Raw genomic sequence first — 25,995 nt, forward strand, 5'->3', positions numbered from 1 at the left:
TTTTTTTTTATTTTGACTGCTAAGGGGCTTTATTTGCATAACAAGGCCACCTTTTGCTAGCCAGGCAAAACTGAAAGAGCAATGCTGTAATTTTGAAATAGCAGCGTCTTTTTCTAGCTGAAATATGGTAATGAGATTTAAAAAGATTTTTTAAAGGATCTCAATGGTTAAGAGTCAGCTTAATTAAAAACTAACATCCAAGGTGTGTGTGTGTGTGTGTGTGTGTGTGTGTGTGTGTGTGTGTGTGTGTGACTGAGTCCGTTTTCTTCATTTACTTCTACTGTCTCTCCTTTCTCTTACACTCTCTGCTGCATGAGGGACCTAAAATAGTTTATAGTAGCCTGGCGTTTCTTAAAGAAAGGAAGAAGGTGCTAGACTCCTTTTGTGGGGAGAAACCTGTGTTTACTTATGGAACCCCAAGAATGTAAAAAGATAAGTTGGTCTCGGCTCTTAAACTACTGACTTTTACATTGTGTTATCTGTTTTGGTTTTTTGGGGTTTTTTTGACTAAAATAGTTATTGCAACAGAGGTTACTCTTACTCTTGAGGTTTTAAGCAAGAGTGTGGTTTAGACACTTAGAAATGTATTTGTTTAAAAAAAATTTTTAAGTGCACTGTAAAAGCATCATGTGGTCTAAACTCATAATAATTCTCCCTTTTTGGAGACCCAGAATTCAGTGTGGGCTCTACCCAGAGCTCAGAGATCCAGTTAAAAAATAGGTAGTCCCTATCTAAATAAAATTGGTCTCCTTAAACCATCCTATGATAGATTTCTATAATTTTATGTTTGACTTGGCATCCATCTTTAATCTCCCTCTAGCACCATCAGACTTCTCTCTGAACCTTATCATGTAAATTTTGCTATTTAATTTTCACCTCAGTTGTTTCCTTTAATATGCAACTTTAAGGGTATTTAGCTGACAACTGCCTATGGTTGTGAGTTTATCCAGAATCTGAAAGTCTGGCCAGGCATGGTGGCTCACACCTGTAATCCCAGCATTTTAGGAGACCCAGGTGGGTGGATCACCTGAGGTCAGGAGTTCAAGACCAGCCTGGCCAACATGATGAAATCCCATCTCTACTAAAAATACAAAAAATTAGCTGGGTGTTGGTGGCGGACACCTGTAATTGCAGCTATTTGAGAGGCTGAGGCAGGAGAATCACTTGAACCTGAGAGGCAGAGGTTGAAGCGAGCTGAGATCATGCCACTCCACTCCAGCTCAGGTGACAGAGCAACATTCTATCTCAAAAAGAAGAAGAAGAAAAAAGAATCTGAAAGTCTAAGACAGGAAAAAAAACTTTTTATGAATGCATAAGATGTTCTTCTATTGGCATGCCTAAAACGTCTATGTATGTGTTGTATACACTTTTCACTGCTGAAAATATAAAAAGGGGCTCTAATTAACTAAACTAAATTCCTCCCAAAGTTAGTTCAACCTATACCCAGAAATGGACAAGGACAGCTTGGAGGTTAGAAGCAAGATGGAGTTAGTTAGGGCAAATCTTTTTCACTGTCTCAGTTATAATTTTACAGCAAAAGCTTTTATATGATCAAGTTGTCATATTATTATTAAGTTTTGGGTTGCTTAGGAAAAAAACATTAAATTTTTTTAAAAAATTAAGGTTATTACATATGTTTAAAATTAAGGTTACATCTTTCTGTATGTGCTTTTAATGTCCTTGTGACATTAAGTTACAGGGCTTTGACTCCTGCTAATTTTTTGGTTTTTTTTTTGAGACAGAGTCTCACACTGTCACCTGGGCTGGAATGCGGTGGCACAATCTCAGCTCACTGCAACCTCCACCTCCTGGTTCAAGCGATTCTCCTGCCTTAGCTTCCTGAGTAGCTGGAATTACAGTCACCTGCCACCACACCCAGTTAATTTTTTATATTTTTATAGAAATGCGGTTTCAGCATGTTGGCCAGGCTGGTCTGAAACTCCTGACCTCGTGATTTGTCTGCCTTGGGCTCCCAAAGTGCTGGGATTACAGGCGTGAACCGCTGTGCATTGCCAAGTCCTGCTAAATTTTAAACACTAACAGCAATTAAAGCCCCATCTTCAGGCCCAGTAGAAGATGCAACTCAGCCGGGCGCGGTGGCTCAAGCCTGTAATCCCAGCACTTTGGGAGGCCGAGGCGGGTGGATCACAAGGTCAAGAGATCAAGACCATCCTGGTCAACATGGTGAAATCCCGTCTCTACTAAAAATACAAAACATTAGCTGGGCATGGCGGCGCGTGCCTGTAATTGCAGCTACTCAGGAGGTTGAGGCAGGAGAATTGCCTGAGCCCAGGAGGCGGAGGTTGCGGTCAGCCGAGATAGAGCCATTGCACTCCAGCCTGGGTAACAACAGTGAAACTCCGTCTCAAAAAAAAAAAAAAAAAAAAAAGAAGATGCAACTCAAAGTGTAAACCGCATTCCTGAAACAACACAGGGACATAAAGCTATTCAACTCCTCAAGGCCCAGGGACTATCATGGAACAGGTGGGCATGGGAGATTGTAAGCACCAATTTTGAGAGAGAAAATAAGTTCAGTTTCTCACTGGGTGCAGTGGCTCATGCCTGTAATCCCAGCACTTTGGGAGGCTGAGGCAGGTGGATCATCTGAGGTCAGGAGTTTGAGACCAGCTTGACCAACATGGTGAAACCCCATCTCTACTAAAAATACAAAATTAGCCGGACATGGTGGAACATGTCTGTAATCCCAGCTACTTGGGAGGCTGAGGCAAGAGAATTGCTTGAACTGAAGAGGCAGAGGTTGCAGTAAGCTGAGATCGTGCCATTGCCCTCCAGCCTGGGAAACAAGAGTGAAATTCCATCTCAAAAAAATAAAAAAATAAGTACAGTTTCTCTATAAATTCATCATTAATGTCAAAGGCACACTGATGTAAGACCAGCATATGGGCCCCCATGTCAGATTAACAAGGTTTTCTTGAAGCATTAACTGAATCATAAGTAAAGGTTATGAAAGGCTTATGAAGGTTATATTTTATTGTCAACATATAATTTTGAAAAATACAGTTAATTAGTTTCAAGCTGTTTTTATTAGAGCTTATTGTTTGGAACATTAAGTCTCCTCTCAAAGAATGAAGGTTTTTGCCTTTTTCGAAATCCTTGAGTTATTACTTTAGTTAAATGAATGATCCTATATTTATTATATCAAGAGTTTTAAAACTTAAATATTTAACAAACTTTCCAAAATCAAATGATAAATCATGTCTTTTTCTGACCTAATTAATTCATAAAGATATTAAGTTCCCTGAAGTCCAAAAATGACATAGTTTGGCTTATTTGGTATAAAAATTATACAGGAAACATTGTCAAATATGAAATGATATTTGGTTTTCTTTGGGCTGTATTTGTATAAATATCTTATTGGTATGTATTCCAAAATTATGGGAAACTCCTGTAATTTTGATAAAACTTAGTGTGCATCATCAGTAGTAATTATAATTATATTAAATTATTATGTGTTACAGAGGTAACAAATTTTCTTGCCAATTGTGTCTTTGACTATGGCTGCCTTAAAACTTTTTGTCATCCATGGGCAATTGTCTTGTTTTAGGAAAAAAACTGAGATTAAATTTTTTTTAAAATTAAGGTTATTACATATGTTTAAAATTAAGGTTATTACATCTCTCTGTATGTGCTTTTAATGTCCTTCTGACATTAAGTTACAGGGCTTTGACTCCTGGGTCTAAAAAGAACATCAAGTCCTGCTAATTTTTTTTTTTTTTTTTTTTTGAGACAGAGTCTCACACTGTCACCCAGGCTGGAGTGCAGTGGCACAATCAGCTATAGAACTCTAACAGGTGTTCCTAAACACAGGTTTCTGATAACCCTGGAAATTGTGACATTAGAATAGAGAAGAAAAACTTTCAGGACTCTCAGGGAGAGCTGAAATGTTTATGAATATCAAGCAGAACAGGGGTTAACTGTGTAAACTGAACTCACAGAAGACTAAAGTAACCTTTTTTACTTTTGCTTTAAATGTTGCTGATCCTTTGTTTTGTTTTTTTCAGAGTCAAGAAAAGTTTTCTTTTGTGCTATTGACAGCTTTTAACAATTTAGTATACTCCTATGAACAAAATTTGAAGCATATTTGTTTCTCTCTACCTGATTTCTCCAGAATTTGGAAACTATTTGTGAGTATTCTTAACTTACGGCAATACGGTTATGTGCATAAGTGCAATAAGACTCTGTCTTCATTTTGCAACAGGACACAATTGGAGAAACTGGTTATTTTATCAAGGCTTTGACTGGAATGGTGTGCTTTCCTTTAAGGAATCGAGCTTGGTTTATTGAGCCAATAAAAAATCCCTGGGGAAACTGGCCTCATACCTTCCCTATACAGGGTTCCTGACCTCTGATAAGTAAAAGCCTGTCTCTGGCAGGCCCAGAAGCCACAAGTTTATTGTGTAACCTCAACAGGATCACCCAACTTATAGGTATTTAATAGCACATATACTTGGCTAGGTTTGGCTTTAAAAAAAGGTCTGAGATTCCTTCTATGGAATAAAGTTCCATTAGAGCCAATGTAAAAGCCTAGGTAAAAATAATTATTCTTGCTGCACTGTATATAAATAATTAGGCCAAGTATAATAAAGAAAAATCAATCCTACCCTGATTTGTCTTTTGTAAAAATGGGAAACGAGAGAGAAAAATTATGTTTTGAAAACTATAGTACACCTGTCTTTAGCTTCTAGTCTTGCCTAAAGCTTTTCAATCTTTATCATTTTTCTGCCATTTGGACTGAATTCTAATTTTTCTTGGCCACAAGTCTTCAAAATAATGTTTTCAATTTTTTTCCTTCTTTTTTTCCTCTAACTTAGAGTCACTGAAAACTAAGCTGTGCTTTCTTAAAGCCCTGAGAACTGAAGCTAGACAACTTAATCATCAGAAGAACATATCAGCAACCTATTTAGTACCTAAGCAACTTTCATACCTGCCTGCTGATGTTTAGACTTCAGAGTAATGTGGCCTATGTCAATTTTCCAGGATTTTTCTTTTGTTTGTTGTTATTTTTCTCCCTTCCTCCCCCTATTTTCTCTTTGTAAGACATGAGACTTCATAACTTTCGAAAAATGAACTTTCCTAATAATTTGGAACCGACTCCTCTACGAATAAACCATCCTAGCCATGAGAGGTCAGACAAAACCTGGGACCAGAGACTAAATTTCTTCTAAAATGCTTTCTCCAAAAGATTTTTAAAAAGAAAAAGGGGAAATGTGAAAGGAAATATCTTGAGCCCCCAAAATCACCTTTAGCTTAAAGAGACCATTTGTCTCTTATCTATCTGTGACCTGGAAGCCTCCTTCCCACTTTTGAGTCCTCCCACCTTTGGTTTGAATTGTCTCCCCTTTCCAGATGGAACCAATGTTTATCTTAAGTATGTTGATTGGTATCTCATGCGTCCCTAAAATGTAAAAAACCAAGCTGTGCTCTGATCACTTTGGGCACATGTCCTCAGGGTCTCTTGAGGCTGTGTCATGGGCACACGTCCTCAACCTTGGCAAAATGAACTTTTAAATTAACTGAGACCTGTTTTGAATTTTCAGGGTTAACAACCTCATGCAGAAAGCACAGATTCTGATTTCAGCCAAAGGTCATCAGGCTGTGTGGGCTCCAGGGAGTCACAGAGAACAGAATCCACCCCACCCTACCCCTCCACCATCAGCCAACAAAGATAGGATAGGCTGTCTGCTGCCTCTGCTACGAAGCCCTCCTGTCCACTTAGTGGCCAGCAAGTGCTTTCTTGTGTCTATATAGGATTTTTTCAACTGCCGTTTGGAGCTGCGCTCCTCTGCTGCTTGCCCTTTCTCTACCCCAGTACTCCAGACAGAAGTACCTGAGTCCATCTAGCTCGGTCTCCAGCCGCCTCCGCTCAATCACAAGCCCCACGGTGTTGGCAAACCTCTGTGGTGAGTGGGGCACCCTGGCAGGCAGGAGGAATATCTGCAGTGGTACAGACAAGATGCACAGTGAGGCTGCCATCCCTCATGGAGCACTCAGCGCCTCCAACATCCTGGGCATCCCCAGCTGACTCCCGGGCAGCAGGGGGGCACTGCTCGTCCACCCTGGTTCCTCTTCTCTGTCCAGCCTCTACACCAGGGAGCCAGAGGGAATATTGGACTGTGCTGAGGATGGGGCAGCCTGGAAGAGGGAGGATGGGGAAGAGAGAGGATGGGGAAGAGAGAGAATGGGGAAGAGGGAGGATGGGGAAGAGGGAGGATGGGGAAGAGAGAGAATGGGGAAGAGGGAGGATGGGGAAGGGGCAGGTAGGCAGGAGAAGGTGTGGAGGGCAGGAAAAGGTAGGGAGGACAAGACCTCAGCCAGGGCCAGGAGAAGTGGACAGAGCGGATTCCAGTTGTGGCCACCCTTCTCTCCCCACCCTGCTGGGATCTGGCCTCACCTCTCCCTGCCGAATGACCACATCCCGGTGTTTCCCTCGCTCCAGGACTCGGAGAACCATGTCTCCCTCCAGTTGGTAAAATACCTGTGGGACAGGAAAGAGGCTTGGACCCTCCCTACTTTCTCTTCCAGGTCCTTGGCCACTGCCCAGGCCCTGAATTCTGACCAGGAAACCTGAGAAACTTTCTGAAGGCCTTAGAGTTGATGGGCAGCTCCATCACTTCTGTCCTGAGGCCTGTCTCCCCGACGCATGCCATGGACTGGAGTGCTGGGAACACATGGAATCATGTCTTGCAAGTGATGACCAGAGTACCCAGGATGTTCAGCGGTTGCCTGGCTGGCGGGCAGGAGCTGGATGAAATGCTTACTGGGGACTGAGTGACCCAGCAGTCAGGTAGGGGACCCACCCATTTACTGTGTGCCAGCAGCTGTGCCAGGCACTTTTCTACCAGAAACCTTCACAGCAACCTCCAAAAGTATCATTAACCCCATTCAGCAGAAAATAAAGAAAGAAAACCAAGGCTCAGAGAGTAAATCAACTGGCCAAGGTCACATAGCTAGTTAATCTCCAGCTGGAGCCACAGCTTAGACCCAAGGCTGTATGTGGCTCTGGAGCCTCTGGCCAGGGTGACGCCCTGGCAGGGGGTGGAGCTGTGGAGGTTGCTGGGGTAAATGGACTCGATGATGCTGGCAGCCTGGGATGGGTTGGGGGTTGTGGGGGATGGGAGCACGTGCCTCCTGTGCTCTCCTGGGGGGCTCCTACTGCATTTTTCCAATTCCATCCTAAGTCCCTTATTTACTGAGATCACCCCATGGAATTGGGAGGAAGAGGAGGAGGCAGACAGGTTTTCTCTCCAGCAGTCACACATTGCCTGGGTGTTAAAAGCTCCAGCCAAATAGTTGAAGGGATGTTATCAACAGCATCTACTAAGAGAAAGCAAGCCGAGCTCAAGGACTCGGAGAAGTGTTGCTCTGCCGTCTGCCACTAGGCACACATAGTCACAACCCTTCTGAAGGGCAATTTGGCCATGAGTGGGAAGAGCCCTGGCAATTCACACTTCTGTAGGGACCATGGGGCTTCTTGGGATGCAGGACCTTCAGTGCTAAAGCTGGGAAAGTTCTGGGTGAATCCGGATAGCTGGTCACTATACAACCTGGACCTCAGTAATTTCCCCTCAGGAGTGAGACCTCAGTTAATCAGAGACATACTGCCGCGTGGTGTACATTCAAAGCTTTTTTTCTTTTCTTTTTTTTTGAGACGGAGTCTTACTCTGTCATCTAGGCTGGAGTGCAGTGGTGCAACCTCAGCTCACTGCAACCTCTGCCTTCCCAATTCAAGCAATTCTCCTGCCTCAGCCTCCTGAGTAGCTGGGACTACAGAGGCACGCCATCATGCCTGGTTAATTTTTGTATTTTTAGTAGAGATAGGGTTTCACCATATTGGTCAGGCTGGTCTCAAACTCCTGACCTTATGATCTGCCTGCCTCTGCCTCCCCAAGTGCTGGGAATACAGGGGTGAGCCACCACTCCCGGCCGCAAGGCTGTTTTTAACACAGTGCATAGTTAAAAGCCCTCAGCTTGCCAGGGTGCTCTGTGCCCTTGGTCAATTCAGTTAGCCATGTGTGCCTCAGTTTCCTCATCTACAAAGTGACGGTTGTCTACTCAAAAGGTGGCTGCGAAGATGCCAGAGATACTTGACACATATGTACCCAATGCATAGTAAGCACTCAATCAGCCTCTAGCTATTAATATTCATCGCGAAAGTAATGCTAATATCATTATAGGGGAAATGGAAATATTTGATGGTAGATTCAAACATGAAACATTATGCAGCCATTAAAAACTATGTTTTTGAATAACTGTTAATAAAATGGGACAACAGAAAATGCTAAAGATACGTTAATGATTCAAAATCATACCCAGCAGGGTTTGAGTTTGTGGCGATACAAATATAACATAGGCAGCCCGTGCACAGCGGCCCTCTGTGTGGTGCGGTTATGAATGAGGTGAGGACTTTTCTTTCTATTTTCTCGTATTTTCTACAAGGAGCAATATTTGCTTTTATTATTAAAACAACCCATAGGCCAGATGTGCTGGCTTATGCCTGTTATCCTAGCACTCTGGGAGATGGCAGGATCACTTGAGGCCAGGAATGGAGACCATTCTGGACAGCATGGTGAGACCCCCATCTCTACAAAAACTAGAAAAAATTAGCTGAGTATGGTCATATGTGCCTGTAGCCCCAGCTACTTGGGAGGCTGAGGTGGGAGGATGGTTTCAGCCCCAGAAGTTGAGGCTGCAGTGAGCTACGATTGCACTACTGCACTCCAGCCTGGGTGACAGAGTGAGACTCTGTCTCTAAAAAACAAACACGAACAAACAAAAACCCCACAAATATTATTTAATACAAATAAAAACAAACCTACCAGGTCCTCTTATAGGGAGGAATTCAATATGCTCTCCTCCCCCCACCCCCCAAGCTGGGAGGAAGCGTGTGTGTGTGTGTGTGTGTGTGTGTGTGTGTGTGTGTGTGTGTGTCTGTGTGTCTGTGTGTCTGTGTGTGTCTAGGGTCCCTTCACAGTGAGGGAGGGGAAGAGGGGCAAAGGAAAAGTTGGGCGAGGGGAGCCTGGAGGGACCCTCTGGGCCAGATTTAAACCCTTACCAGGCAGGCTACTTGGTATTTTCTTGCTCTTGTCCCCTGCTCTGAGGCCTTCCCTGTGATGAGGGGCAGGCCTGGCCTGGAGCAGAGGTACAGATCACTGAACAGCAGAAAATCCCGAACAGCTGTGGGCAGTCCGAAAGGACTTATGCTCAGTTTGGAAGTAAATGATGTTTGGGGGCCTGGGGCTGGCTAGAAGATTAACTGTACCGGATCAGGCAGATATTGAATAGAATCTGGCTTTCTGACCTGGAAAGGCCTTTCAGGCAGGCCAAGTGGAAAGGCAAGGCGGGTAGAGGAGCAGTGCGTATCAAGCACTGACTGCACCAGGCTCTGTGCACATACTCTATGCACACTGAATTCTTCCATCAGACAGGGCCATTGTCCCCACGTGCTTAAGGAAACAGGCTCAGAGAGGTGACATGACATGCCCTGTCCAAGATCCCGGGGTAAGAGGCAAAGAATTCCAATGCAAGTTCATCTGCCTCTGGCCACCTGCACGCCCCAAGAAGCGAGTGAGGGAGGTGGAGTCTAAGAGGTAGGTGTGAGGGGTGAGGGAGGTGGAGTCTATGTGGTAGGTGTGAGGAGTGAGGGAGGTGGAGTCTATGTGGTAGGTGTGAGGGGTGAGGGAGGTGGAGTCTATGTGGCAGGTGGCACTGGGGAGTAGGGGCTGGGCCAGGGAGCTGGAGGTACCCTGACCGCTATTGCAGAGGCAGAGCTCAGTGAGGAGGAGTTACTGAAAGTGGTTCAGTAAGAGGCGTGATTTGAACCCAGGTCTGAGCAGCTCCCCTTTTCTCACTGTTCAGGAGGACACTGCTTCTACAGCACAGTCTGGAGTCTCCCCAGGCTCCCGCTGGGTGAGGACAGGCAGGGACAGAGAAGAGGCTGCCCAAGTGCTGCACCACCCTACCACCAAAACCTCCTCAGGGTGGAACCAAGCTCTGTCCCAAGCTCACCTCCAGCCAGATTCCTCCCAGACACCTGGGCGTCCCTTCAGAGTGAGGACACATGCGCTGGCCAGCCCTCCTCATCACTCAGCTGTCATATGAGTCAGAGCATGAGCTGTCCCTCAGGGGACACTCAGCCACCTGAGCTTGGAGAAACCACTGGATGGGGCATGGGGCACAGGCAGCAGGGGAGAAGAGAAGCAGGACCAAGGGAGACAGGAGAGCTGGGTGCTGAGACCAGGGCTGACAGAGAAGGCCGAAGCCCCTGGAAGACCCCGCAGCCAGCTGTGCCTCCCCTACCATAGCCACTCCAGGTCCACGTACCTCCCCTGTATAGTTTTAGACTTTCCCATTGACTTTTTCCACCAAGCAAACAGTCTCCAGTGAGGTGTGTTTGTAGGAAGGGGGTGGCCAGGAGTGGTGCAGGGTCCCTGGAGGGTGAGAGGTGAGGGGTGGCTGGTTCTGCTGGCCCAGGCCCAATAGTTCCTCTGCACAGCCTTGGGTATGCCATTGCAGACATGAGGTGCTCAGCAAATATTTGTTGAATGGGTCATTCTCCCATGCTCACTACAGTCCCTGGCTGTGGCCTGAGTGCCCTCAATGGGGACAGAGGTTGTTGATCAAGCTGGACTCTGATCTTGCACCCCCAGAATCAGACTCCCTGAGAGGATGGGGAGCCCCTCTACTGGTCCTTTTCCATGGAGAAGATTCTGTGTCTCTCCTTAAGGGGACTCACCTTTCTCTCTAAATTTTGCTTTTGTTTATTTACTTGGGTAGGGGAGTAGAGAAGCACAGTCCAAACTTCAAGGTACAAAAGTTGATTCAAGGCAAATTCCCCCTCCCACCTGCCCCAGCCACACAGCCATGGATGGGTTTTGCAGCCTCTAGTTAAGGAAGGGCCACTCAGCCCCAACTCCTCCTTCAGCTCCAGGCACCCCCCTAGCATGCCCACCCCTCGGCCACTTGCTCCTCCTCCCTCAGCCCCTCCCGCTCCCTCTGCTACCCCCACAGCTCAGCCCTCACCCACAGTGTTCTGGCACTTTGCCCCTGTCCACAGGAAAGAAAATTTCATGGGGAACCTGGATCCTGGGACCAGAAGGGGAGTGCCCTCGAGGGTTGGTCTCATTTTGGAGACCAGTTGAATCTGTGAAGTTTGTGGGGAGGAGACTAGGGTATCCCCTGCGCATGGCCAGCCTCTATATCCAGGGGGAGGATCCTCGCGGCTACAGCCTCTCTCACCTTTGGGGTGTGGGCTGTTTCCTGGGGCTCCCCCAGCAGAGGTGCTGACTGTTGAGGTGTCGCTGCCTGCCCAAGCACAACTTGGAGGCAGCAGTTGTGCCCCCTTCACTCATCAGCCACGTGTCTACCCCTATCCAGCCCATCATCTCTGGCCCTGTTGTGGGAAGTGTCCGCTCCCTGCAGGGCCAGGCTCCTTGCCTGGAGACCTAGATCCAGGGAGACGCAGTCAAGCCTACCTCTTCACCCTCCTCGATGTGATAGTCCTTCCTGGTGTTGGGGCCTCCGATGAACATGACTTTGAGCTGCTCCTGGTGCCTGCAATGCACAAAGTGGGGGAGACGTTCTAAACCATCTCCCAGGAGTGAAGAGGGCAGGGGTCCTGTGGGAGCCAGGTGGGAGCCTGAGAACCCCTGGGAGAAGGAGCAGGGCTGTTTTGGCTTCACTGTCCCTGTCCCTACACTCTCATCTGTGCGTGCCCCTGTGCATCTAAGTGTCTGTGTCTCTGGGATCGTGTCTGTGTCTGTGTCTCTGGGATCGTGTCTGTGTCTGTCCCTCTTTGCATGCCCCCCTCACATCCTCTGACCCAGCAAGGGGAATGATGTAGTGATGAATCTATGGCTTCATCAACCAGGATCCCAGGCTGAGATCGAGATTACAGCCGGGCATGGTGGCTCATGCCTGTAATTCCAGCATTTTGGGAGGCTGAGGCAGGCAGATCACCTGAGGTCAGGAGTTCAAAGCCAGTCTGACCAACATGGAGAAACCCCGTCTCTACTAAAAATACAAAAAATTAGCTGGGCGTGGTGGCGCGGGCCTGTAATCCCAGCTACTTAGGACGCTGAGGCAGAGAATTGCTTGAACCTGGGAGGTGGAGGTTGCAGTGAGCTAAGATCACGTCATTGCAATCCAGCCTGGGTGACAAGAGCAAAACTCCATCTCAAAAGAAAAAAAAAAAGATCTCAAATTACAGGGGAGCAGCAAATTGGAGGCCCCTTCCCAGGATGGGGCAGGGCAGGGGCCAAAGACCCTTGACCTGCCACTCACCCATGCTGTGTGACTATGGGACCCTGCACTCTCCCTTGGCTGGAGGCATGGCTCAGTGGATACAGGAGAGGTGACATATAGCAGGGGCCTCAGGCAGTGTCAAATCTGTGTGGCATGTGTTTATAAGCACAGGCCCTGGGGCATGTTAATAACCATATGTGTAAAATAGAGAAACAGTTCTTACCTCACAGAGCTTAAACAGAATACATGAATTGATATTTGGAAGCTGTCAGAATGGTGCCTAGCATATGGCAAGCACTATTTAAGTGTTTGATAAAATAAATAAACCTAGCCAGGCTTGGTGGCTCATGCCTCTAATCCAGCACTTTGGGTGGCAGAGGTGGGTGGATTGCTTGAGGTCAGGCATTTGTGACTTGCCTGGCCAACATGGTGAAACCCTATCTCTACTAAAAATACAAATATTAGCCACCTCTGGTGGTAGGCACCTATAATCCCAGCTATTTGGGAGGCTGAGGTGCAAGAATCGCTTGAACCTGAGAAGTGGAGGTTGCAGTGAGCTAAGATTGCGCTACTGCAGTGCAGCCTGGGTAACGGAGACTCTGTCTCAAATAAATAAATAAATAAATAACATACACAAATAAACTCAATACAACCCTCTTATTTTACAGTCTGTTTAACCAGACAAGAGAGGGTCACCTAGCCAGGGAATGACTGAACCTGGGCCAAGTCCCAGGCTCCCCAACTGCCAGGCTCGCACTGGCTCTGTGGGGCACCTCGTCAGCTGTTTGGAACAAAAGCATGCTTAACCTCCTCAGCCTTTCTGCTGTTGGTGTGGTGTTACCTTTTTATGGGAAAAATACCTCAGCACCTCCTGAGAACAACCCACCCCACCCCCCACAGGAGGGTCCTTTTTCAGGGTGCACACTCTGGGGTGAATAAGCAGTAGAACGTGTCTGGGGGGGACTTCAGGGTCTTCTGAGGTGGCCCTGCCACAGAGGGCAAGGGCAAGGGCTTTCCTCAGAGCAAGGGAGGTGCTGGGTCTGGATCATTTGTACACACAGGGCACAGCAGGCTAGAGGCTGCTTGCATGGATGATGATGGTGTGGGATGGCAGGGGAGGGGCTATCCCACACCATCATCATCCATGCAGGGGCTATCCCACACCATCATCATCCATGCAGGGGCTATCCCACACCATCATCATCCATGCAGGGGCTTTCCTACACCATCATCATCCATCTGTCATCCTCCCCCTATGGAGGAGGTCTGAGCCCCAAACCTAGACTGGCAGGTCCTTTCTGAGTGTCCTCTCCTGTGGGCTGTTTTCCAGCCGGTGGTGGGAGGCATGGGGACAAGACGGAAGAGCCAGTCTCTTTCTTTTTCCCTCCCTTTTGGTAGGCTGGGCCCAATAAGCCAGAAACACATTTGTGGCGCTGATGTTTGCAAAGTGGGTGAGGTTGCAGGGCAGGAGGAAGCTGTCATGGAACAGTCTGTGATTAAAGAACTTAAAGCTACACAGAGCTTCAAGAGGGGGAGAGAAGCTGTGAGGAACTTGACGGGGGAAGGGTGTGCCCTGGAGAGCTGGGTGCAGAGGCTCTGAGACTAGAAGCACTGGGGGTGATGTTAGGGAGCGATGTTGAGAAGGCTGGACCAGGAGGTGGACCAGCCATGGAGTCTGGTCTTGGCCTAAGTGGTGTTGAGAAACCTGGAACGCTGTTGTTAGTTTTTAAAAATCAACTTCACTGAGATGTAAGTTAGATACATACAGACAATTCTTAAATAAGTCCACTGAAGAACTCTTTCAACCCAGCAATCAGAATGCAGAAACCAGACCTGCCCCTCCTCTGGCCGGACCTTCCAGCAGCTTCTCACTTTGCTGGGGGGTGCCATGGGCTGAATAGCAACGTCTCCTTCCAAATGTATATGTTGAAGTCCTAACACCCAGTCCTGCAGAATGTGACCTTATTTGGAAATAGGGTCCTTGAGATGTAGTTAGGATGAGGTCACCCTGGAGTAGGGTGAGCCCCTGATCCAATATGCCTGGTGTTCTTTTAAAAGGGGGAAATTTGGACACAGACACAGACACACACACAAGGAGGTCGCCTTGTGAAGATGAAGGTGGAGGTGGGGGTGGTGCGGCAGGAGCAAGACCACTAATGATGCCAGCAAACCACTGAATGCTAGAGAGAGGCCGGAGCAGACGGACGTGAGACCTCAGGGGGAGCCGTGGGGGGACCGAGAGACAGCGACTGCAGACAGGGATAAAGTGGTGGGAGGCGACAGCGCGTATTTGAGTGGGGGACGACAACAGTGGCAGGAGAAGTCTTTGGGGAGAGATTGACAGTTGGCCATGTGGTATTGCATGGTGAACAAGAGTGAGCGTGGACTCTGGAGTAGAACTGTTCCGTGGGTTGAGTCTAGAGCCTACCCGACAGGCACTCTGTGACACTGGAAAAGTGACTTATGAAAATCCCACCTCGCGGCACTACTGTGAAAATGAGAGGAGATGATGTAAAAGCACTCGGCATAGTCCTGGGCCCGTCGAAGTGTTAGTGATCGCAGCTGGTTTGAGGTGCCACCCACTGACCATGTCCTGTGGACACAGCAAAAATGGGGAATGTGAACCTTGATCTAGCTGGCATGTGAGGGCCAGCCATGGAACGGGGGGAAGGAGGGAGGTGACTGTGCCACAGGGCAGGGCCTGAGATGTCTGCCCGAGAAAGACGGCAGCTGGACAGCCAACCCTGTTGGGTGCTGCAGGCAAAGGCTGCTGGCAGAGGTAGCCTAGGTAGGGTCTGGTGGTGTGTGTGTGTGTGTGTGTGTGTTCCTGCATGCCTGCAAAGAGGGGCCCTGGAAAGTGCAAGAAATCAAGGACTTCCCAAAGGAGCGGACTCTGCCTTTCCCCTTGCCTGTGGCTTCTGGGTAGGGTTGGGGTGTGTGATTAGGCTGCCCCCAGGCCTACATTCGAGTGCACTTCTGGGGCCTTGAAAACCACCCTCCCCACGCTTTTGAGTTTTCCCACAATGCCCAGTGTCACTCGGGGTTGGAGAATCTTTTCTCAGCCCTGGCGAAGGGGTACACGCTGCCATCTCATCTCCCACAGCCTCAGAGCCACCTCAGCCTTCTTCAGAAGTCAAGGCCACAGTCACCAGAAAGAGGAACAGGCCGACGTGGTGGAACCGGAACAGCCTGTTTCCATCTTCCCCCAAGAACCCAGAGATTGAAGCTGCCCTTCTGCAGGCTTTTGGGTCCAGGAACTCGGAGCTGGAAGGTGAGGGTGCAGATGGAGGAGAGGGAGGAGGCGAGGGCAGGGGGAGGCCATGGCGGTGCAGGACTCACATGAGCTTGTTGCAGACCGGGGGCTGGAAGGAAGCCCGGTTCTCCTCCACCCAGGCCCTCACTCTCACGAGGCGCTCCATGACTGTCGGGGCGCCTCCTCGCAGCGCTGTACTCAGCCGAGGGAGGCCCGCGGCTCCGCCCAGCCGCCTGTCCGCAGCCTTTTAAACCAGAACCCCAGGCTCACAAGGCGGGGCAAACCCCAGCGACCCCACCCCCGCGACCCCGCGGTGGGTGCTTGGGGCCTGCGGACATCGGCCCCTGGTGGACTTTGGTCTGAGCCCGCCGCCCTTCGCTCCACCCCAGGCCCTGAAGAGCGCGGCGGCCGCAGCGCGTGGGGACAGCGGCCCGGCTCCCCGGGTTCTCCGCGGGGCAGGGACTTGGTCTCCGCCCTCGCCCCAGGGCGCCCCGCACACTGGCGCCGGCGGTGAGGCCTGCTCCCGGCGGAGGACACAGAATCCACACCCTTCTGGGCGCTCGTCCCCAGACGTTCCTTCCCTCTACTCCCCGGGGGGAACCCCAGGGAGGGCCCCCAGAAATACTACAGGGGGAGAGCGCGGGTTGGAAGTACCAGCGCCTGAGAACACGGTGCTGGAGCTGGGGTCAAGGCTTGGCTTTCCCATCTGGAAAATGGAAATGTCTGTCCGGCCACTGAGGGCTGTGGTGCGCACCCAGCGGGAACGTGCGCGGGGTGTCCCCGCAGGTCGGGATTCAGGGTGAGCCCCAGACCTGCAGCGTGCGGCCGGCAGACTCCGCGGCGGGCTCGGCGAGGGGAGTGGTGCGGGCGCGGAGCTGCGGGGCCGGAGCTCAGTGCAGGACCGTGGGCCCTCTCCACCCGAGGCCCGGCAGAGCGGCCGCTGTCCTCTGCGCAGTGTCGCAGTGGACCCGGAGCCGCGTGCGGAGCTGCTTAGGCATCTTAGGAACACACTCAGCTGGTACGCAGCTATGGGAGAAATTTGGCAGACGCAGACACTGGCCTCAGTGTCCCAGCCCTCGGGAATCTCGGGGTGCTAATGACAGCCCCGTGTGAGAGGCTCTAACAGTTATCCTGGGTGTGAGGGGCTGGGGCGCTGGGCCTGGGCGTGCAGGTGTGAGGAAGGAGAAACCTGAGCGGGTGTGGAGGATGGAGAAGGGAATCCGACACCTGCCTTTCTGCAGTACGCAGAATTCTTAGGAAGATTGGAGGAAGCTGGGGGGTGGGGGAGGAGCAAAATGGCTCAGGCCTCTGACACCAGAATCCAGACTTTAGAGTTTAAGAAACTAAACGCCTCCAAATCATGTCCTCACAGCCCGCCTGGCGTGGGCTGGTTTTCTCAGCATCCCAGACATAAAGACTCCCCTGGTACAACTGAAAATCAAAACTCAGACAGATAAGAAGCCAGATTCCCCACTGAGACCCCTCCATTTCCTCTCTGCCACTATTTTCGTTTTCATTTTTCTCTCTCCTTCTTTGCAGTTATTTGTCTAGCACAGTTTTAGCTGAGCACTTCTTTCTAGATTATCGTTTAGCACCCAAGTAACTCACACCACCTTCTTTATTTTTCTCATCTACAAGTAATCAGAGGAGACATAAACAATGACACATGAAACACTAAGGATCTGAGATGTGTTAGGTTTGCTTTGAGTGCTAGTTAAGTGGCGGGATGGGTGAGTGGGTGCATGAAGGCATCAATGAATTCACACAAAAAGGAGAAAAAATGGATTTCAGCCCAACAGATGTTCTGCTACGATAGTGCAAAGGAAAGAATGATAGGTACTCTGTATTTTAACTGATACAATCAAATAATGTGAATTATTAAGGCCACAAGTAGAATTTTGGAGGTCTGGATTATCCAGAGTAACCCTCGTTACAAGCTAAAGCACTGTTATGTCATCACCATCAAATATGTGCTCTGGTTTGTGCTGTGTGGAGAAAATACCATGTCTGGTCTTCTCAATTGGCACGCCTCCTGGCTCAGGCACCACTGGACTCCAATGTTCAGAAAACGGACAGTTCTCATGTTGTGAGTATTCTGGCACTGTTGAGTTGAAACTGTCTGGAATCCTTCTGGATATTGATTGTTGGGCCCCTTATAGTTTCTGCAATTTACCCGCTCCCAGAAGCCACCTCTCTCCTCTGCACACAGGAGCTCATCTGCATTAAAGAATCAGAAGCAAATAGCATCTACCCTAGGATCCACGCTCAGAGGATCTGTCTGCTTGCTGGTGTCTTGCCCTGGCCTCCCCTGGGTGCTGTTTGCCTGCCCAGGTCACTGAGACCAGCAGATCCTTCTATGCTTTGCTGAACCTGGCTGGTAATAGCTATCTGACTCTTCAATTCTTCCATACATTGAACTAGTTGCTCCAGTGAATCACTTTTCTGGCCCACCGTGTTCTGTCTCTGCCTCTCTGTCTCTCTCATATAATTCAGCAAATATTTTAAAACAAATAGCTGGCCGGGCATGGTGGCTCATACCTGTAATCCAAGCACTTTGGAGGCCAAGGCGGGCGGATCACCTGAGGTCGGGAGTTCAAGACCAGCCTGACCAACACGGTGAAACTCCGTCTTTAAAAAAAACAAAAAACAGAAAAACAAATAGCTTTATATGAACAAAGGGGCTAGATCATGAACTGCTCTAGTTATTTGGAAATCTAGGTTCTGGTCCTGCTATCTCTTTAACTTGAGTTATTTACAAGTCTGTTTAAAGGTTTCTAGACATACATTAGTTTGGTTTTTGTTTGGCTATCATTTTGTTTTCCACTTCTAATGGTATTGCATCGTGGTGAGAGAAGACAGTCTGTGTTGTATTACTTTTGGGTGGGAGATGTGTTACAATTTCCTTTGCAGCTTAGCTTATGGTCAAATTTTGTGAATATGTATTTTCTGCTTAGAATGCAGTTCTTAAAATCAAACTAAATGACTTATGCAGAGCATTTTACCTAGAAAAACATAATGCCTATTTCAGCTCATGAAAACTGATCACTTAAATGTAAGTAATATTTTGATAAGCTCATGAAAATTAAGAAAAAAAAGAATGTAGTTCTGCATCTTTCTATTAGGTCAAGCTATTGTGTTACTCAAATAGTCTTGGTCCTTGTTTTTTGAAGTGCTTAATATTTTGTTTTCCAAGAGAGATATGTTAAAGTCTAACACTGATTTTTTTGGTCAATTTCTCCTTTTTTTGTTTTTTGAGACTGGGTCTCACTCTGTGCCCAGGCTGGAGTGCAGTGGTGCGATCTCAGCCTCAACCTCTCTGGGCTCACATGATCCTCCTTCTTCAGTCCTCCCTGTAGCTGGGACTACAGGCTCGCACCACCATGCCAGGCTACTTTTTGTATCATTATTATTTTTTTTTGTAGAGATGGGGTTTCACCATGTTGCCCAGGCTGGTCTCGAACTCCTGGGCTCAAGCAATAGCCTCCCTGTAATCATAAAGTGCTGGGATTACAGTGGTGAGCCACTGTGCCCAGCCTCTCCTTATTGTTTAACAACTTTTGCTTTACGTATTCTGAATGTATGTCGTTAGATGAAAACATGCTCACAACTAATTTATCTTCTTGTTGTAATGTTTCTTTTATCTCTAAGAAATATTTCCTCTTAGTTTCTTTTCAACTTGACTTCAACTTTGATATTAATATTGCTACACCCACTTTGTGTTAGTATTTTCCAGATATGGTGAGCTGATATAAAAGATGACACAATAACCCCTTCACTTCCTGAATCCATACCCCATTGCCATGTGACTTTGCCACTTTTCCATTAAAAGGGGAAGTTGGCCGGGTGCAATGGCTCATGCCTGTAATCCCAGAACTTTGGGAGGCCGAGGTGGGCGGATCACAAGGTCGGGAGTTTGAGACCAGCTCAACCAACATGGTGAAACCATCTCTACTAAAAATACAAAAATTAGCCAGTTGTGGTGGTGCGCACCTGTAATCCTAGCTACTCAGAAGGCTGAGGCAGGAGAACCACTTGAACCTGGAAGGTGGAGGCTGCACTGAGCTGAGATTGCACCACTGCGCTTCAGCCAGAGCAAGACTCCATCTCAGGAAAAAAAAAAAAAAAAGGAAGTCCATTTCCTCGTTGGTTAAATTATGGTTGGCACTGTGATTTGTGAATACAGAAGGCAGCAGAACTGATGCTATGGGACATCTGAGTGTAGTCCTCACCAGGTCTGCCAGCTGCTGATCTCATCACCTGGAATGCTGTTGCCACCACGTACAGAAGCCTGGGTTAGTGTCCTGGAGGGTGAGAGACCATGTAGAGGGTAAGGCTGGCCAACAGCCTGCACCAGCTGTAAGACCATCTGAGATGACTACAGCTGCACGAGTGACCCCAGGGGAGACAGGCAGAGACTTGCCCAGCTGTCTTGTTACTTTAAGCCATTCAATTTTTTTTAAGATTAAAAAAGTTAGTTTAGGCAGAAATAGTATGTAAATAATTATATGAATATTGCATGGATATGACCAAAACCTTGAAGCTGATGTGCAGTGAGCTAAAATTTAGAAAATGCTGAATGAGAGAATGGCCTAAAGAGCTATTCCGTACTCTGACCTTCCCAAAGGCAAAGACCAAGATTTATCCGTCTCCAATATCTCCCCTGGAACCTTACACAGTACCCGGATACAGTGGACTCTTTACAAATACCGAATTGGGAATTCATTCATTATAAACACTGGGCGTCAGCTCTGGTTCTTCCAGGCTCCAAAACTAACATATAAGCAGGTTTCTCCAGGTAGATAGGAGAGAAGTAAACCCCAAAGAATCAGGGACTAGAGCCAAGTAAAGAATAAACCCCAAGAAGCTTTGAGTAAAAAAGGATACTGTTTGCACACTGCATATGCGAAAACAAGTAGAAAGCCCAAAAACAAAATAAAAACTTAACAGCAAAGAGGAAATAAACAAAGCCCCACAAATTCGACAGCTTAAGTTAGCCTAACCGCAGCTGAGATATGGCTTCCCAAAAAACTAAATGACAAGTTGAGAGAAAGTCTCTGCTGTCAGTCAGGTCAGCTGTTCCTGAGAAGAAACTAAATTCAAAACTAGACAAAACTGTCCCACTACTAAAAACGTATATAGACAGGGAAGTATTTTTTGAAGTGATACTAATAAGTTGACTTGAGTGATTTAATAGCTTTCATGAAGAATTCTGAGAATTGGTTAGCGTATTTGAGGAACTCCACAACTACTTAGAATAAAAAGAAAAGCAACTTTTAAAAATTTAGCAGTATCTCAGAAAAGAAAAACCTAGTTACATGTTCTCATAAAGAAGTTTCACTGTTAATATAAAATACTCCAAAAGTTTAGTTCATAAACATATTCAAAATATATACCCAATAATTTAAATTTAGCTGCTAGAGTAGCAATATAATTTTGATTCTCCAAAGATTAACAAGCATGAAATAGCAGCCTCCTTGGTGAAGGGGTATTGCCAAACCAGGTGTCTCTACGCCCATGAGATCTTAACACCGACATGCCAAATATCAGGATCTCTGCCTTCCAGATGAGAGTCGTCCTCACTTGCCTCTTCGGGGCCTGTCCACCAGATTCTCAGCATGATGCTGGCTCACTGCCATTTTCCCCATGCCAAAATAAGCTTTCTCTTTCAGGTGTGCTATTTTTGGAGGATCCATGAAATTCAGCGAAGTTACGTTGTATGCTGCTCTGCTCTCTATGTCCACTTCATCTTGTCCATCATAGGATGACCCTATGTCAGCACCGGGGAAATCTGCAGCCAGACACACTGGCACAGCATCCTCATTAGCCTTCTCTTTGGCAGCGAGTTCTTCCAAAGCCTGGATTATTTCTATCTGCAGGTAGTCATTAAGCTTGAGGAAGATCTGACAAGCAGCAGCTATTTCAGCCTTGCTTTATTTTATTTTATTTTATTTTATTTTATTTTTTGAGACAGAGTCTCACTCTGTCACCCAGGCTGGAGTGCAGTGGTGCTATCTTGGCTCACTGCAGCCTCTGCCTCCTGGGTTCAAGCGATCCTCCTGCCTCAGCCTCCCGAGTAGCCGGGACTGCAGGCACATGCCACCATGCTAATTTTTGTATTTTTTTTTTTTTAGTGGAGACGGGGTTTCACCCTGTTGGCCAGGCTGGTCTGGAACTCCTGGCCTCAAGTGATTTGCCTACCTCAGCTTCCCAAAGTGCTGGGATTACAGATGTGAGCCACTGCACCTGATCCTGGGTGTATTTTATATTAGACCCTTTCACTGCCAGAGTAGCATAAAGAACCTAGTGTTCAGGTACTTGCAGGCACAGCCTGGATTACCAATGAGGATGGGAGATACCAGAGTGAGCATATCTTTGCCTTGGATCCTAACCAGGTCCTGAAATAAGCAGTCATGCTTCTGCAGTGTGAGAAAAGCTTCTTGAGCCACTTTATGGAGCTCCTCAGAAACACTGCCGGCTTCTTGGAGAATTAATTTAGGATATTTCAGCTGCCACTGCTGATATAATTCATTATCTCTGTGGGTCAGATAAGGAAGCCAGGTGTCTTTAAACTCTTCAAAAAGCCTTAGTTTCTCAGGTTTGCACTCTCGTTCCTTGGCAGTTGGGGTGTGCTTCATGCTGCCACTAAAGCCACCTGCCTAAGTCATTAAGGTTTGTTTTTTATTTGTTTGTTTTTTTGAGACAGAATCTTGCTCTGTCACCCAGGCTGAAGTGCAGTGGCATGATCTTGGCTCACTGCAACCTCTGCCTCCCAGGTTCAAGTAATTCTACTGCTTCAGCCTCCCGAGTAACTGGGATTACAGGCGTGTGACACCACACCCGGCTAATTTTGTATTTTTAGTAGAGACGGGATTTCACCATGTTGGCCAGCCTGTCCTCGAACTCCTGACCTCAAGTGATCCACCCACCTCAAGCCTCCCAAAGTGCTGGGATTACAGGCATGAGCCACTGCACCTGGCCCTAAATCATTAAGTTTTGAGGGTGATTTGTTACACTGCAGTAGATAACTGGGACAACAGGTATGTTTTTCCTGCGTCATTTTGCTTTAGATACACCTTTCATGACGGGAACCTAGCTGGAGTGTTAAAAATCCAATCTCTACATTATGTGTTTAGTAGTCACTGGATTCAACCCTTTCATATCCATTTAATTATTGCTTCATTTGTACTTATTCCTGACATCTGCTTTTGGGTTTTCTAATTACCATGCTGTGTTAGTTTCCTATAGCTGCTATAATAAATCACCACAGGCCCGGCACAGTGGCTCGCACTTATAATCCCAGCACTTCGGGAGGCCAAGGAGGAAGGATGGCTTGAGGCCTGGGGTTTGAGACCAGCCTGGGCAATATAGCCAGACCCTGTCTCTACAATAAAATAAAATAAGTTTAAAAAATCAGAAACTTAGTGGCTTAAAACAACACAAATGTATTGTCTTATAGTTCTGAAGGTCAGAAGTCTGAATGGGTCTTAGGAGCTAAATCAAGGTATTGTCAGAGCTGCATTATTTCTGAGAACTCTAGAAGAAAATCTGTTCTCTTGTGTTTTCCACCTTCTAAAAGCCACCTGCTTTCCTTGGCTCACAGGGTACCTTCCTTCTCCACTAAAACACATCATTTCATCCCCTGTTTTTGTTGTCACATTTCCTCTGTAACTCTCCAGCCACCCTCTTTCCCTTATAGGAATCCTTGTGATTACATTGAGCCCACCCAGATAATCCAGGGTAATCTCTTCATCAACCTACTTAATCACATCTCAACATCCCTTTTGTTTTGTAAGGTGATATACTCACAGATTCTGGGGATTAGGACAGGAAATTTTTGGAAGGAACCAGCAGGATTATTTCATGTACCACACATCCCTTTTCCTTGTTTCTTTTCTTATTCTCTTTTTTGCTTTTCTGATCTATCAAGATGCTCATGGCTGCAAAGTAACAGAGACCTTAGTTAAACAATGATATAATCAACAGATTATAAAGGCTCACACAACTGGATACGCAGAGGAGAGTGAGCCTGTGACTCAGCAGTGCCATCATGGACCCTGGTTCTTTCCGTCCCTCCCATGTTCAGGTACTTGAGTGGCCAAGGGATGAGGCTGGAAGCTTCCTTATTCACACCCACTGAGGGAAAGAGTTGAGTACCCATCACTTTCCCTTTGGACCAGGTTTCACAAGCTGGGCACTCTTATTACTATTATCAGTAGTAGTAGTAGGGATAGGGATCTTACTCTGGAGCTGTCTCACTCTGTTGCTCCAGCCTGGAGTGCAGTGGTACAATGACAGCTCACTGCAACCTTGAACTCCTGAGCTCAAGCGATCCTCCTGCCTCAGCCTCCCAAGCAGCTGGGACTACAGGTGCACACTACCACACTGGACTCATTTTTAATTTTTTTATAGAGATAGGGCCTCAATATGCTGCCCAAGCTGGTCTCAAAGTCCTAGGCTCAAGCCATTTTCCCACGTTGGCCTCTCAAAGTGTTGGATTACAGGTATGAACCCTGAGCCCTGCCTCCCTTAGCAGTTATTACATCTACTCTGCAGTGCTCCCAGTACCTGCAGAATTAGCTTTAAAGTAACCGAATCGGAGATGCCAGTGCAGATGCTGGAGCCCTTCCTCAGAAGTCTGAGTTTCAGTTATGCAGTGGGCCCTTCCTCCAACCTCTAAGCTTTAGTGATTAAACGCCTCCCTCTGTTGTCTCAGCCCAAGAGTGGGTAGCTGCTTCTTGCAGTTGCTAATTTATGTGATAGGGTAGGTTTGTTTTTTTTGACTTTTCAGTTATCTAGTTAATAACCGTAAACCTAGTTAACAATTCTCCATATTACATTCTCTCTGTTAAATAATTGGTATAGTTTCTGTCCCCTGATTGATATATCTTTATAAGCTTAATTCTCTATTATAATACATTCGTTTGTGGTTGTGATTTGCACTTCTGGGAGGATCAGGATCAATTTTATCCTGATCTTAGAACCTAACCTATTGATCCCCCAATACACTGCCTCCTTAATGTAATCAAAATTGGCTGTTGGCCTTGGGATGGAGCCAGCTACCACAGCTAAGACCCTGCTGGGCAGGGCAGGGCAGAATAGGGCAGCGGAGGGGGAGGCCCCTCAGCTGGCTGTGGTCAGTGTCAGGTCCTCAGGGCTCTCTGCAAACAGAACTGGAAGTTGTTTCCCTTTTACCCTGCAGGCAGAAAGTCCCTCTGGGAGAAATTCATAGGCCAGCTCTGTGCTGAGATTTCAGTTTAGCTTATATATCTGCTACATTTCCATTGTCCCCTGCTCCAGGGCCAGTTGGGCCACCCCTCCTTCCCTGTCTTCCCTCCCTTCTGTCTCCCATGAAGACATTTTTCAGCTCCCTCGTCCTCTTTCTCCTTTTTGCCAGGGGCCATTAAATGCTACCTCCTTCAAATCTCTGTGTTAGTGTCCTCCTCCCAGCCCCCATAGCCCCTGGCATTTCCTTCATTCTTTCTGGCATGGATCCTGCATGCCTTGGATGGGAGTAGGCATGCATGGGTTCTTATGAGTCCTGGGTACTGTGAGCAGTGACCAAGCTTAGCATTTCTTACTGCCCAGGTGTCATGGAGGAATTCATACTTGCTGCCTACAGATAAGGAAACAGAAAATCAATGACTGACCCAAAGGCATTTAACTACGCCTGCAATTTAATTTTTTTTTTTTGTTTTTTTTTTTTGAGACGGAGTTTCGCTCTTGTTACCCAGGCTGGAGTGCAATGGCGCGATCTCGGCTCACCGCAACCTCCGCCTCCTGGGTTCAGGCAATTCTCCTGCCTCAGCCTCCTGAGTAGCTGGGATTACAGGCACGCACCACCATGCCCAGCTAATTTTTTGTATTTTTAGTAGAGACGGGGTTTCACCATGTTGACCAGGATGGTCTCGATCTCTTGACCTCGTGATCCACCCGCCTCGGCCTCCCAAAGTGCTGGGATTACAGGCTTGAGCCACCGCGCCCGGCCTGCAACTTAATTTTTAAAAGACCAACATTTAAAAACAAAAAGGAAGACAAAGAAAAATCAATAAAATAACGGGCAAAAGGTTTGAACAACCGTTTTATAAAGATATACAGATGACGACCAATAAGCTCACACAAAAAATTGCTCAACACCATTAGTTTTCAGAGATACAAATTAAATATACAATGAGATACTATTACACACCCAGTAGAATGGCTAAAATTAAAGACTGACAACACTGGGCATTGTGAGGATGTAAAACAATTAGAACTCCCAACATTACTGGTGGGAGTATAAAGTGGCACAACTAATTTGGAAAAAAAAAAAAGAGTTCCATAGTTTCTTATAAAATCAAACATAGGGGCCGAGTTCTGTGGCTCATGTCTGCAATCCCAGCATTTTGGGAGGCTGAGGTGGGAAGATCGCTTGAGGCCAGTAGTTCATGACAAGCCTGGGAAAAGTAGCAAGACCTCATCTCTAATTAAAAAAAAAAAAAAAA

The 25,995-nt window shown here is 47.2% G+C and overlaps 1 protein-coding gene, 2 long non-coding RNA genes and 1 pseudogene across 3 annotated transcripts in view; 1 reads left to right on the forward strand and 3 right to left on the reverse strand.

The window, feature by feature from the left end:
- Positions 1–15,911, reverse strand: part of HAAO (3-hydroxyanthranilate 3,4-dioxygenase) — a 23,692-nt gene extending 7,781 nt beyond the window's left edge. The window contains exons 1-4 of the mRNA XM_032239423.1: positions 15,601–15,911; positions 11,493–11,571; positions 6,413–6,496; positions 5,849–5,955 (exon numbers count right to left, since the gene is read on the reverse strand). Of these exons, the coding sequence (XP_032095314.1) occupies positions 5,849–5,955; positions 6,413–6,496; positions 11,493–11,571; positions 15,601–15,680 (350 nt within the window). The 5' untranslated portion in view covers positions 15,681–15,911. The remainder of the gene's footprint in view (positions 1–5,848; positions 5,956–6,412; positions 6,497–11,492; positions 11,572–15,600) is intronic.
- A 1,569-nt stretch (positions 15,912–17,480) lies between these two features.
- Positions 17,481–18,365, forward strand: LOC116524232. The gene is made up of 2 exons (XR_004257228.1): positions 17,481–17,600; positions 17,724–18,365. It is a non-coding gene; the product is annotated as an uncharacterized LOC116524232 (long non-coding RNA).
- Positions 18,366–20,928: 2,563 nt separating this feature from the next.
- Positions 20,929–22,149, reverse strand: LOC116566736 (annotated as a pseudogene).
- A 1,310-nt stretch (positions 22,150–23,459) lies between these two features.
- LOC116524231 overlaps positions 23,460–25,995 on the reverse strand; it is a 24,484-nt gene continuing 21,948 nt past the window's right edge. The window contains exon 3 of the long non-coding RNA XR_004257226.1: positions 23,460–23,600. This is a non-coding gene — a long non-coding RNA (uncharacterized LOC116524231). The remainder of the gene's footprint in view (positions 23,601–25,995) is intronic.

This window comes from Sapajus apella, unplaced genomic scaffold, assembly GCF_009761245.1.
Source record: "Sapajus apella isolate SASKATOON/1434 unplaced genomic scaffold, GSC_monkey_1.0 scaffold44, whole genome shotgun sequence".
Lineage (NCBI taxonomy): Eukaryota > Metazoa > Chordata > Mammalia > Primates > Cebidae > Sapajus > Sapajus apella.